Source organism: Babylonia areolata, chromosome 27, assembly GCF_041734735.1.
Source record: "Babylonia areolata isolate BAREFJ2019XMU chromosome 27, ASM4173473v1, whole genome shotgun sequence".
Classification (NCBI taxonomy): domain Eukaryota; kingdom Metazoa; phylum Mollusca; class Gastropoda; order Neogastropoda; family Buccinidae; genus Babylonia; species Babylonia areolata.
In genome coordinates this window covers 21,879,182-21,894,181 of record NC_134902.1, presented here as the reverse complement: position 1 = coordinate 21,894,181, position 15,000 = coordinate 21,879,182, and the positions used below count along the sequence as shown (strand labels likewise).

The 15,000-nt window shown below is 45.1% G+C and overlaps 1 protein-coding gene across 1 annotated transcript in view; it reads left to right on the top strand.

The window, feature by feature from the left end:
- LOC143301417 (uncharacterized) overlaps positions 1–15,000 on the top strand; it is a 148,202-nt gene that overhangs the window by 132,226 nt on the left and 976 nt on the right. Inside the window, exon 6 of the mRNA XM_076615691.1 lies at positions 6,949–7,155. Coding sequence (XP_076471806.1) covers positions 6,949–7,155 — 207 coding nt within the window. The remainder of the gene's footprint in view (positions 1–6,948; positions 7,156–15,000) is intronic.

The window sequence follows — 15,000 nt, the reverse complement described above, 5'->3', positions numbered from 1 at the left end:
GGCACAAGCAGGTCTGCACGTATGTTGACCTGGGAGATCTGAAAAAAAAAAGAACCTCCACCTCCACCTCCGTGTGTGTGTGTGTGTGTGTGTGTGTGTGTGTGTGTTACTGATATTCGAGTCCCGGGGCCCTCAGATTGAAAGTCCGAGGCTTTAACTAACTCGGCTATTGCGTCCGTCGTTCTGCAGTTCAATTTGTGCCCGTTCGGTTTTCCTGTGCTGGCTCTTCCTCTTCTTCTGCGTTCGAGGGCTGCAACGCCCATGTTCACTGGTATGCACACGAGTGGGCTTTTACGTGTATGACCGTTTTTACCCCCCGCCATATAGGCAGCCATACTCCGCTTTCGGGGGGTGTGCATGCTGGGAATGTTCTTGTTTCCATAACCCACCGAACGCTGACATGGATTACAGGATCTTTAACGTGCGTATTAAATTTTGATCTCCTGCTTGCATATACACACGAAGGGGGTTCAGGCACTAGCAGGTCTGCACGTATGTTGAACTAGGAGATCGTAAAACATCTCCACCCTTTACCCACCAGGCGCCGTCGCCGTGATTCGAACATGGGACCCTCAGATTGAAAGTCCAACGCTTTAACCACTCGGCTATTGCACCCGTCCTGTGCTGGCTCCATTTCCGGCATAATATATCAGAGACGACCCCCCCTCCCCCCTCAAGCCCCCACCCCCAAACCCCTAATCCAACATCCTTTCCTCTACCCCTTTCCTCCTACCCCCACCACACCCCCACACCCCTTCCCCCTCTCTTCCTGTCTCCTTCTTCCGCCTCCTCTTGTCTTTTCACGGGGGAAGTGTTTTTTCAAACTACGTCACCTCAGTAAAATGGCGCCGATTCACGTTACTTCGCTTCGTTAGTTCAGAAGATGGCGCCCTTTCTTCCCTTCCCCTCCCTCTCCCCCCCTCCCCAACTTGTCCCCCTCCTCCCCCTCCTCCCCCTGCCCCCCTGCCTCCCCCCCCTTCCCCGCCCCCTTCCTCCCCAAACTACGTTCCGAGTGGAATGATACTGTGATGGGTCCAGTAATCTTTTGAGGAGGTGTGGAGACAGAGAGAGTGTCAGTATATGTAGTGTGTGTCTGTGTGTGTGGTGTGGTGTGTGTGTGTGGTGTGGTGTGTGTGGTGTGGTGTGGTGTGTGAGTGTGTGTGTGTGTGTGTGTGTGTGTGGTGTGGTGTGGTGTGGTGTGTGTGTGTGTGTGTGTGTGTGCGTGTATGCGTGTGTGTGTGTGTGTGTGTGTGTCAGTCTGTCTGTGCGTGTGTGTGTGTGCGTGTGTGTTCTTGTGTGTGTGTGTGTGTGTGTGTGTGTGTGTGTGTGTGTTCGTGTGTGTGGGTGTGCGTGTATGTGTATGTGTGTGTGTGTGTGTTTCGCGCCTTCGCCATCCGTGCACATGCATGTTTGGCGAGGATCACACGTGTTGTGTGGATGTGTGCTGAGTGTATGTGCGCGCGCATGTATGCGCGCGCGCGCGCGCGCGTGTGTGTGTGTGTGTGTGTGTGTGTGTGTGTGTGTGTGTGTGTGTGAGGTGATGGGGATGGTATATTGCAGATGACTGGTTAGTGTATTCATGCAGGAAACTATTCGGTCAACCACGCCATTCCCTCGGCACATGGGTTGAAGCAATGACATTTCTGTGACCATCCGGTTGTCGATATATATATATATATATATATATATATATATATATATATATATATATATATATATATATATATATATATATATATATGTATGTATGTATGTATGTATATATGAAACAACGACTCACCAGTGTGAAAGCTTATCTCTGACTTGTCTCTGCACATTTATTTACTGCTTGGTATATAAACAATTATACCCTGATTGTTATTTATACTATTATTAGATAGAGAACAATGTATCCCAGGAACTGAGGAATTTTGCGGTAAGGTACACACAGAGAGACAGAGACAGAGAGAGAGAGAGACAGAGAGACAGAGAAGTGCAATGGAGGGATATGTCTGTTGTTGTTACAAGTGGTGGTCGTGGAGTTTGTGGAGACAGTCCATTCAGACTTCAAATAAAACTTCAAGAATACCGGCGGTGTTTATTCCAGAACGAGTTCAGCTGGCCTGCAGGCTAAGCGGGAACATACAACTCTTCAATTCAATCGGAAACGAAATTGGTACCCAATCTTTTCGCTTAAGAATATTTCTATATGTTTCCACTTTCACGATCATTTCCCACTTTCGCTCCAAACTCAACGAAAGACTGTTTCTGTTTCGTTAGTTTGTTGGGGGAATTTTCACTTTCAGTTTGTGTGTGTGTGTGTGTGTGTGTGTGTGTGTGTGTGTGTGTGTGTGTGTGTGTGTGTGTGTCTGTGTGTGTGTCTGTGTGTGTGTGATTTTTTTTGTTAAAAAATCGTTGATACACAAAACCGTCAATCCCGCAGCTTACTTTAATTTCTTTTTCGAACTGCTCATTTCGCCATTTTCTGATGTTTGCATTCAACATGGACAGAAAAAAGAAATGAACAACGATTGGTCGCTGGTTGTTTTCTTTTGTTTTGTTTTTTTGTTTTTTTTACTGTCGTTGTTGATTTGCCATTTCACACATCTCTGGAGTTGAGGAGTCTGGTGGAGAGGGGTGGTGGTGGGAGGGAGGGGGGAGGGGCGGCGAGGGGCGTGGGGGGGGGGGAGGCGGGGTATGGGGTGGAGGGGTAGGAGAGAGAAGAGGAATGGGCATGAAATGTTCTGGGCAATGGAGTAGTGTTGTGACAATGCGGATTAGATTCCGAGAAATCCATATGTGGAAACTCGTTCGCGCACACACAGAGAGAGGGAGAGAAGGAAAGAGAGAGAGAGAGAGAGAAACCGAGACAGAGACAGAGACAGACAGAGACAGACGAACACAGAGAGACAGAGACAGACAGAAAGAGAAGGAGGTTGAGTATAGAAATACCAACGGAATCGATGCCTGAACAGATATTTCAAATTCTACCATTACTATAATTTCATTGTAAAATCTGCGTTATGATATCACACAGAACGATGTTTTGAAGGAATATTTACTGTCCTATCGACATGATTCTTTGTGTGGATTGATTGATATACAGAACAATATATTGCTGTGACTTTCCAATGTGTAATGTTATACTTTATCTGCAAACTTTTGTCTGAATTAAGAATGTTTGAAAAAAGAAGAAAAAGAAAGAGAGATAGAGTGAAGATAAACTATATAAACAGCAACAACAAAAACTATCAAATGACTAGCGAAATACGCAACAGCCACAAACACAAGCTGAGTATACAATCTAACGTTTCTATTGTTCTTTTCAAAATTGATTAACACGAACACAGACAAATGCGCGCTTACATACAAGCGCACGGACACATACGCACGCACACACGCACACACGGTTCACAACACACACACACACACACACACACACACACACACACACACACCTCACCCTCGACACTTACAGAAGGCAAACCACGTTCATAATAAATAATAGTGAAAGCTGCACTCGCCTCTAGTGCTGCTGTATTGTTTAGGCACCACGCTTTTGTCGAAGCCTGTTTCGTACAACTCTCCCTTTGGTCGAGGTGTCCATGAATCATTGTCTGCATGCAGGTCATGCTCTTCACTGTCACTTTCATCAGTGCAACTGCCATTCGATTCTCCGTCAATGCTGTCCAGTTTCTTAATAAACATTTCGGCTACCTCTTCCGCAATCAGTCTTTATTTCTTCTGTTCGATGATGATGACATTTTCTGAACAAATTCCTGTCGAAAATTGACGGAAAATTGGTCGAACAATGCTTCGTTTCACGGCTTCCGGAATCCGTAAACGGTTCAGCTGTGAACGTCATTTGTTTCAAGCACGAGCAAACCAAACTAGAATATTGTGCTGGTGCTTGAATACTTGTGCCTGCGCCAACGCTCAGCTTACATCACAGCATGGCACAAGCCTACAGCTGGGCCAACAGCAAAGAGAGAGCTGTGTGATCGATAGTTTCTCCATTGCAATAGGAAGTCATTTACAGCTCAGTCTTTTGTGAATGACTATTACTCTCAAACTGAGAGGCAATATTGCACTGGCTCTTAGTGCTGCAGCCTTGGGGGCTAGTTGGCTTTTGAGGAACCACCCCATCGTCCTTGAGCCCTCTTGGCCGAGAGAGTGGGGATGTAACTTGGGCAAGACTCTCTCCACCATAATCAAATTCTAGCCCAGACAGCTGGCACAGCAGCTGCCTCCTCTGCTGTTCTGATGGTCATTGTCGGACACGACTGACTATCATACATACATACATTTACTTGGAGAAGAATGTACGCGCGTGTGTGTGTGTGTTGTGTATATGCCTGTCTGTGTATCGATCCTTCTCTCTATCTATGCTTGTCCGTCTATCCATTCCTTCATTCAATCTATCTATCGACATATTCATCTGTCCATAAATATATCTTTCTAAGGCTTGTTATCCCCAGAAACCAATATTGTTTTGTATTGTATTGTATTAATTACTCTTTTTTGTCACAACAGATTTTTCTGTGTGAAATTCAGGCTGCTCTTCCCAGGAAGAGCGCGTTGCTGCATTGAGAGTGCTTCCTCTGTGTGTGTGTGTGTGTGTGTGTGTGTGCGCGCGCGCGCGCGTGCGTGCGTGTGTGTGTATTTTCCCTGCCTGCAATTTCATTTGTTTCCCTATGCGACTATCACAAAAGCTAAGTGCCCCACTCTCTCCATGCCTTTCTTCATCTGTACAGCATCAAGTTTTGGGAGGCGCCATGGACTTGTGATCCAGTGTTCACCAGTGATCAGGGTTCGAGGCCCCGATTCGGCGTGGTGTTGTGTCCTTGGGAAAGGCACTTGACTCTTGGTTTCCTCACTCTGGAAACCAGGTGTGAATAGGCACCTGGCTTCGGTTTGGACAGGGCTGAAAAGCGGCGGAGGGAGGGAGAGAACTGGGCCCCGCCTTCCTATGTCGAACCTTGAATGAAGTCACCGTCCACATGTGCGGCAAAAGGCTGTGAAGCCTTTAACCTTCTATTATGTGAGGACTATGACTCTCAAACTAGGAGGCAAAATTGCACTGCCTCTTAGCGCTGCAGCCTTGGGGGCTATCTGACTTTTGGGAACCATCCCAACATCGACTGTCCCAAAAACCCTCTTGGCCGAGAGAGTTGAGTTTAACTTACTCAGTACGGCCAGCCCTCTCTTCTCCTCTACACAGACCCCTCGGATGTCCAGTGGGTGTCTCATTAGACAATGACCCAACCTTTAGCTTCTGTCGTCAGAATAGTTGTATCTTTGTCAACATTCACCTCTTCAGTATAAGAGCCTTCCGCTTGCAATATTTTGATGGTGGTAATTGGGGTGAAACGCTGTTAACGTCGTCTCTTTCGCCGTTCGTATGGAGAGAGTTAACGACCAATCGGCAATATGCCCTAAAGGTCCAGTTGTTCGTGGCTGTGGTCTTATCCATCGGGGTGTGGTGTGGTCAAGGCGTTGGTCCTGTGGTCTTGTGGGGGTGTAGTCCTGGCTGCCTGTTCGAGGGAGGGTCCTCACTGTGTTCTGGCCGCCGGCCATGTCCGTGGTCCGTGCTGTGGCTTGGCTGTGTTCGGTTGGTGGAGTCCTGGTTGTCGGTCCGAGGCTGGTCCTCGCGATGTCTTGTCTTGTCTGTGATCCTGTGGTGATCCTTATGCAGGGCAACAATCCACAATAGGGGGGGGGGCGCTCTGGATTACTGATGTCTGTGTGCGACCGTTAACTCTCTCTCTATACGAACGGCGATAGAGACGACGTTAACAGCGTTTCACCCCAATTACCATCATCAAAATATTGCAAGTGGAAGGCTCTTATACTGAAGAGGTGAATGTTGACAAAGAATACCACAATTCTGACGACGGAAGCTAAAGGTTAGGTCATTCAGACACCCACTGGACATCCGAGGGGTCTGTGTAGAGGAGAAGAGAGGGCTGGCCATACTGAGTGAGTTAATTAAGCCCCCAAGTTCAGCCAGGGGGACCCGGGCCCCACACAGTGTCAGTCACACGCCGGGACAGCAGTTACCTCCTCTGCTGTTCTGATGGTCATGGTCGAACACAAACGACTGTCATACAATGTGTTGCCTGCAAACTATCATCGGGTGGGGTGGGAGGGTTGAAACGCGTCACGTCTTCGTATTGTGTTGTGTAAACCGTGTCCGTGTCCTTTTTCCGTGTCCGGGTTCCTGTCCTTAAGGTGAGATGGGCATTTACAGAATCTCCTTTCTTCTGGGTAGTTCTTTCACTCCAAGTCTGCACTCAGGTGTTTTTTTGTTGTTGTTTTTTTTTGGGGGGTTGTTGTTGTTTGTTTGTTTGTTTTGTTTTCGACTCGCCTGTGAGTGTATGCAATGACACTGGCTGTGTTTGTGTTCGTGGTAGACTTTAGCGTTAGTTGTTGATTTTTTTTTTTTTTTTTTTTTTTTTTTGCGGGGTGGGGGGGGGGGGTAACTTTTAGAAACTGCAAGTAGCAAAGGAACCAAACTTGTCATGACAGTAGGTATGAAAGGAACCAAACTTGTCATGACAGTAGGTATGAAGAGAACCTTTGAATTAACCCCTTGCATCGATAAATAGATTAATTAATTGATTTATATATTCACATGTTTAGTTGTTGATTTATGTCTTTATTTATTTATCTATTTATTCGTTTGTTTGTTTACCTATCTGTCTATCTGTCTGTCTATCTATCTATCCATGTATTTATTTATTTCAATGCTCTTTCGTGTGCTTGTTTGTTTGTTTGTTTGTTTTCCACTAAGGTGAAACACTGCTTCATGGAAGCGTGGTATTTGTAACACCTTTCCTCAAACGTCTCTATCATTGCTTTCTTTTGTTTCCCCCCCTGCCCCTCCCACCCCCACCCCCCACCCAACCCCCACCCCCCACCCCCCACCCCCACGCCCCAACCCGCCAACAAAACTCAAAAAACCCACAGGAAGCGAACCTGCCTCTTCCGACTGGGCAACCACTGCCTGACGGAGGCCTTGGACCGCGCGGCCAACCAGTACTACTACCTGCAGTCCCACCTCTCCCCGGGCCGCAGGAGGAGGCAGGCCACCCTCAGGGGTCCGGGTTCCAACCTGCCAGGAACCGCGGAGGAGGGACGCCGCTTTTCGCAGACGCTGGAGCAACAGAAGCGTCGGTGAGATTTTGTTTTTGTTTGTTTTGGGGTTGGGGTTTTTTGGGGGTTTTTTTCGGTTTGGGTAAGTTCTGGCATCAAGACAGCATAAGGAGATAAGCATAGTCATACATTATCTCAAATTAACCCCCCGAAAACGGAGTATGGCTGCCTACATGGCGTGGTTTAAAAACGGTCTTACACGTAAAATCCACTCGTGTACATGAGAGTGAACGTGGAAGTTGCAGACCACGAACGAAGAAGAAGAAGATCTCAAACTGGAGAATGTTAGCACGTTGGATTATACTGTGCTGCTAATGCCTTGCAGATGTGGTGCAGCCCGTGATTATGAATTTGGCCGAATCAAGTGACGGGCGCTATAGCCGAGTGGTTAAAGCGTTGGACTTTCAATCTGAGGGTCCCGGGTTCGAATCTCCGTGACGGCGCCTGGTGCGTAAAGGGTGGAGATGTTTCCGATCTCCCAGATCAACATAAATGCATACCTGCTTAGTGGCTGAACCCCTCTTCGTGTGTATCCGCAAGCAGAAGATCAAATACGCACGTTAAAGATCCTGTAATCCATGTCAGCGGTGGGTTATGGAAACAAGAACATACCCAGCATACACCCCCCTCCCCGAAAGCGGAGTATGGCTGCCTACATGGCGGGGTAAAAAAGGTCATACACGTAAAAGCCCACTCGCGTTAATACGAGTGAATGTGGGAGTTGCAGCCCATGAACGAAGAAGAAGAAGGCCGAATGGAGTGGTGCCTCCTTAAGAAGCTGAAACTGAAACTTGGAAGACAAAGTTGGTGAGGTGCATTGTCAAAACATAGGCACACAATCAACACAGAAACATGGAAACGCTATTGTGAAAAATAGATGTTGAATATATACAGGAAGACACGAATGTAAAAAAAAGTATAGCATACATCGTTCCACACATCCACTCTTATACATTGCGTGTAATATAAGTGTAAAAAACAGAAAGAATTAATGAACATATTTTGAATTAAAAAAAAATTATACGAATATAATACACTGCATTGCATATAGGTTGTAGACAGAGAAAAACTTCTTTTTTTTTAATACAAATAAAGAGGCTTGTCAACGCTGGCGCAATACTGTGGAAGGCCTCCCACTTTACAAGCAAGCTAAAAAAAATAATATGAATACACTTGTAGACAGAAAAAAGAAGCACAAAAAAAGAATATGCGTGGCGCTGCACTGTGGCACCTAAAGGCTCCCTCCTGGGGAGAGAGAGCAGCTGAATTTTACGCAGAGAAATCTGTTGTGACCAAAAAAAAAAAAAGTAATACAATGCAATACGCTACGAGACAACACAGTGCAATCTCACTCACTCACTCATTCCCTTGACCGCTGGGGTCGTTGGGGGGGACATGAGGAACATGTCATAGCTCGCCACGCCGTTCTGTTGGCAGTTGTCGTGAGGAGATCTGGCATCGTCATTTTGGTCCATTCCTTGACGTTGTCGGACCAGCTCTTTCTCTGCCGCCCCCGTCTGTGCCCTCCCTCTACAGTCCCTTGCAGGATGGTTTTGGAGAAGGTGTTATGTCGTATGACGTGACCAAACCATGCCATCTTCCGTCGTTTGACAGTCGCCGGCAGTGGTTCTTGGGGCCCAACAAGGTTGCTGACCAGTGCAATACAATCATTCAATACGATACAATGCAATGATAAAGGGACCGACCTCTGAATGGCGTTTACGTTTAGCATGTTGCAGCAACAACAGATGTATGTATCTATCGATTCCGGTTTCGGTTCACAGTCCAGCTAAAGTAGTTAGTTACATTTGAGTTTAATGTCAACAACAACCTCGTTGTGATAGGGCTGACAGGGATAAAGAACCACCTCAGAAAAGTTGGGGGGGGGGGCAGTGGGGGGCAGGGGGGGGGGGGAGTAACTTGTTTAATTTAACACTTCACTGACACTCAACACCAGAACCACACTACGTTGAAATTCAATGTGCAGCGAAAGTTCCAATTTTTACGTCGGTTGTCTGTGATTCGAACACAACATTCGGACTGCGGACTCCCTGTTCACCGAACGGGCAACCAAGCCGTTAATGTTGATTTTTGAGTTAATTGTGAAGAATATGTGAGAGAGTGAACGGGATGTTCAGATACAGTTTCAGTTTCAGTTTCAGTAGCTCAAGGAGGCGTCACTGCGTTCGGACCAATCCATATACGCTACACCACATCTGCCAAGCAGATGCCTGACCAGCAGCGTAACCCAACGCGCTTAGTCAGGCCTTGAGAAAAAATAAAATAAAATAAAATAAAATAATAATAATAATAGATAAATACATAAAAAAAAGAACTACTACTACTAATGATAATAGGTATAAGGCGCAAAAACTTGATGAAGTCAACTATAGGCGTACAAAAAATAAAATAAAATAAATAAATAAAAATAAATAAATGTATAAATAAATAAATAAATGAATAAGTAACTAAATGAATAATAATAATAATATAATATAAAAAAATAATAAATGAATAATAATAATAATGATAATAATAATGATAATAATAATAATAATAATAATAATAATAATAATAATAATAATAATAATAATAAAATAGATAAATAAATAAATAAATAAAATTTAAAAATTTTAAAAAAGACAACAATGATGATAAATAAGCAAATAAATGTTAAAAAATGCAGACACACATTCACACATACACACACATATGCATAACAGATACATGCAGTTTCACAGATATGAAAACACAGTCAAATACGCATAAACGTACATGATACTTTCAGATACAGATGCGCACAATGCCAGTTTTAGTTTTAGTTCTGAAGGAAGCGTAACTGCATTCGAACAAATCCATATAATATACGCTACATCACGCCTGTTAGGCAGATGCATACATAACCCAATGCGCTTAGTCGGGCCTTGAGTGTATACATTTTGTTCACCTATCAAAAAGGATTTCTTCTACAGAATTTTTGCCAAAGGACAACACTCCTGTTTCTATGTGTTCTTTTTCAGTTGCGACAAGTGCGTGTTACACACACGGGGCCTCGGTTTATCGTCTCATCCGAATGACTAGACGCTCAGTTTGATTTTCAAGTCAAACTTTAGAGAGCTGACGAGAATGAGATTTCAAACCCAGACTCTCACGGACTCTCTGTACGGGCAGATAACCATCTTAACCATTCTGCCACCTTCCTCCTTAATAAACATGCCAGGAACGAACTTGCGCAGCAGTTGATAGCTCGGACCTTGAAAGAGTCCTCTCGCTCCATATTCATTGGGGACTGTCGTCGCTGGAGGGAGGTGGTGTTGTCTCACTCAGCGAGGGGTTAGGGAATGTGGAGTGATGGCCTAGAGGTAACGCGTCCGCCTAGGAAGCGAGAGAATCTGAGTGCGCTGGTTCGAATCACGCCTCAGCCGCCGATATTTTCTCCCCCTCCACTAGACCTTGAGTGGTGGTCTGGACGCTAGTCATTCGGATGAGACGATAAACCGATGTCCCGTGTGCAGCATGCAATTAGCGCACGTAAAAGAACCCACGGCAACAAAATGGTTGTTCGTGGCAAAATTCTGTAGAAAAATCCACTTCGATAGGTAAAACAAATAAAACTGCACACAGGAAAAAATCAATATAAAAAAAAATGGGTGGCGCTGTAGTGTAGCGGCGTGCTCTCCCTGGGGAGAGCAGCCAAAATTTCACACAGAGAAATCTGTTGTGATAAAAAGAAAATACAAATATAAATACAACCGGGGCATGGGTGCGGGAGGTAGGGGAGTCGGGGGGAGAGGGGGGGGGTACGCTCACTCATTCTGGTTCTGTGACTAACCCATTATCGTCATTAGTAGAGGGCTTAGTAGGCGGTGTCATTACTTCTTTTTTTTTCATCCAGAACAGGTACTAACTGAACGGCCACTGAACTGGCACTGCAGTTTCAGTTTCAGTAGCTCAAGGAGGCGTCACTGCGTTCGGACAAATCCATATACGCTACACCACATCTGCCAAGCAGATGCCTGACCAGCAGCGTAACCCAACGCGCTTAGTCAGGCCTTGAGAAACAGGCCTTGGCACTGCAGCACTACCGGGTCTCCTCTGGTGTTGTGGCCTCCTGGCGACCTAACCTCGATAGTTCACTGTGCATGTGCACTGTCGATGGTGGGACTGCGATAAACGAACCTGGGTGTGGCCGTGTATGGAAGACTGGGAATGAGCGGCTTGGTATTAAATGCCACTGAAAATGGTGCAGATGATGGGGCAGCAAAAGAAAAAAAAATGTGGGGGACGGGAGTGGGGGTGGGTGGGGACTCTCACTCTCACTGTAGACAGAAACAAAAGAGAGAAAAAAACAACAAAAACAAAAACAAAAAAACACTTCATTCACTAGCTACTTTGAAGTTTACAAGAATGCATACGAACAGCACATATATACAACAAAATGTTGTCTGTGATGTGGGTTTTTTTTTTTCCTCTCGAGATTGCTATGCGTTAGCAAAACATCTGTGCTCTTGTACACTTTTCCTTTCACATAATACACCACGACGTCAGCCAGGCCCGAGCGATACAGACATCTGCAGTGTTTCTAAAGGCGTTTCTGTACGACTAAAGGTTCCCCCACCCCCACCCTCACGCCCCACCCCCCACCCATACGTCACACAGCACTGGCTGTGATGATAGTAATAATAATAATAATAATAATGATAATAATAATAATGATAATAATAATAATAAAAATGCAGGCTTATATAGTGCAGTACCGTCATCTCAGCCGGGGTTCACCGCGCTTTTAAACAAAACATACAAATTTAAGACAAAGTGACGTAAAAAAAAAAAAAATGTACAAAGTCAGCACAATCTCTCGTGACATTGGCTAAAACATACATATCTAAGACTAAGTGATATAGAAATATGTAAATCAACACAGGCACCATCACAGTCTCAAATCACACAGGCACAAATCACAGCAAAACAAGACACATCACATTCACCATCGTCAAAAATAAACACAAAGGAAACACAAAATAATAATAATCATCATCATCATAATCATAATTAAATTAAATTAAAAAATAAAAACAAAACCCAAACATCCCTCACTGATATACTCTCGGATAGTGTCGAACCCCCGAGCTTACAGACATCAGTCAGCGACGCTAACCACTTGGCCACGTGGCGGCTGCTATCATGACGTCATTGTTATTTCTGTGCTGCTTTGAAAATGGCTTCAGTCAATGGTGAAGTGCTTGGTATTTCCCCTGTTATCTTTTATCTCCACGAGCTGGCACCGTGGCACGTTTGGTATTTCTATTTCTTGGACTGGCATGTCTGGATTTTTATTTTTTACAGGCTGCACAAAAAAAGTTATGGATCACTGCAGAGAAGCGGGTATGATATACACAGGGTACGTGAAGGTCTGGGTACGAATCCCGCTGTCCACCCTTTTGTCCCAAGATTGTCCCGGAAAAGAAACTGAGTGTCTAGTCTTTCGGATGAGACGATAAACCGAGGTCTGGTGTGCAGCACGCACTTGGAGCTCTGGAACAGAACCCATGGCGACAAGAATGTTGTCCTGTGGCAAAATTATATACAAGAAATCCACTCTGAAAGGTACATGAAAAAATGTATATGCATGCACTCAAGACCTGGCTAAACGCGTTGGGATATGCCGCTGGTCAGGTATCTGCCTAAGCATATGTGGTGCAGCGTATGTGGAATTGTCCGAACGCAGTGACGCCTCCTTGAGGAACTGAAACCGAAACTGAAACTAACGTACGCATGCTGCATGGTCTACCACTGCCCTCTCACTGACCACACAAACGGCTGTTTGAGGCACATGTGTACCCTGGACAGCATGAGAAAATGCGTTCGAAAAACTGAGGTCTCGTGGAGTGATGGCCTGGAGGTAACGCGTCCGCCTAGAAAGCGAGAGAATCTGAGCGCACTGGTTCGAATCCCAGTACATTCGCCAGTATTTTCTACCCCTCCACTAGACCTTGAGTGGTGGTCTGGACGCTAGTCACTCGGATGATACGATAAACCGAAATTCCGTGTGCAGCATGCACCTAGCGCATGTAAAAGAACCCACGGCAACAAAAGGTGTTGTCCCTGGCACAATTCTGTAGGAAAAATTCTCTTCGATAGGAAGACAAAACAAAACAAAAAAAACACACACAAAAAGAACTGCAGACAGGAAAAATAAATGGGTGGCGCTTTCAGTGCAGCAACGCGCTCTCCATGGGGAGAGAAACCTGAATTTCACAATTCCACTTCTTCTTCTTCTTCGTTCGTGGACTACAACTCCCACGTTCACTCTTATGTACACGAGTGGGCATTTACGTGTATGACTTATTTTTTCCCCCCGCCATGTAGGCAGCCATACTCTGTTTTCGGGGGTGTGCATGCTGGGTATGTTCTTGTTTCCATAACCCACCGAACGCTGACATGGATCACAGGATCTTTAACGTGCGTATTTGATCTTCTGCTTACTGTATACACACTAAGGGGGATTCAGACACTAAGCAGGTCTGCACATAGATTATGTTGACCTGGGAGATCGGAAAACTCTCCACCATTTGCCCACCAGGCGCCGTTACCGAACTAGATTCGAACCCGGGACCCTCAGATTGAAAGTTCAACGCTTGAACCACTCGGCTATTGCGTCCGTCCTTCCGCATCATTTCACAATGCCCAGAGAAGAAAATGATGCAAATGGTCCTTCACTTTTTTTGAGTCCTGTATTTTTCATCATGACGACAAAGAGCGACCTCAAGCATGTTAGTGTTACTACTTCAATTCTCCTTTCAAGTCAAGACACAGCAAACAGTTTCTTTCCTTTGATGGCATGATTGGCATTTCAGTCTTTTTTTCAACATTAAAAAAAACGAGCGATCCATTCTTGTTATTCCTTCTCTGTCTCTGTCTCTGTCGCTGTCTCCCCCCCCCCCCCCCCCCCCCTCAGCCCCCCCCCCCCTCCCCAGCTCTCTCTCTCTCTCTCTCTCTCTCTCTCTTTCTTTTTCTCTCTCTCTCTCTCTCCTTTCAACATACAAAACAAATACGGCTTCGTCGGCTCATTCAAACGTCTGTTGGCCCAGTTCAAATAATTTCCCTTAACTTCATACCCGATGCTTGCTGATTTACGCCACAGATAGCATCATGTATCTGAGCCGGCTTTCTTGTGAATGCATCTGATTTAAATTTATGAGAAATATTCCCTTATTTCTGGCAGGCATGCAATATGTATTGTTTGATGGACGCTTTGGTTGTCTTTCTTCTTCTTCTTCTTCTTCTTTCCTTTTTTTTCGCTCCTTAAAATATATCTCTCAGCCTTTCCACTTTTTAGGGCACAATGTCAAATGTGTTGCACACTTTGTATTACAGAAGGACAAACACGGCGGAAGAGCAATATTATATTATTCAGCTGTGCGGGTACAAACCTGGAATCACTGCCTTTGTCATCCGGTCAAAGTCACTCTCATATCTTTGGAACCAAATGTAAAAACAGTATTACTTTTCAAGCGGTCTTTCAACTATTAGGGCGTTCCATTCACTTTTTGGGTCCACGTCTATTTCCTCCTAGCGCATGTCTTTTGGGGTTTTGTGGTGTGTGTGTGTGTGTGTGTGTGTGTGTGTGTGTTGTGGTTCGTGTCTGACTGCAGTATTGTGAAGTGCTTTGCGACATTTGTAAGCGCTGTGTAAATGTACTTTTCTTCTCATTATCATTATTATTACTACTACTACTACTATTCCTTGAATATTAGACATGTAATGTGAATGTGTGTGTGTGTGTGTGTGTGTGTGTGTGTGTGTGTGTGTGTGTGTGTGTGCATGCGCGCGTGTATACGCATTATTTATCAGAAGAATATACAA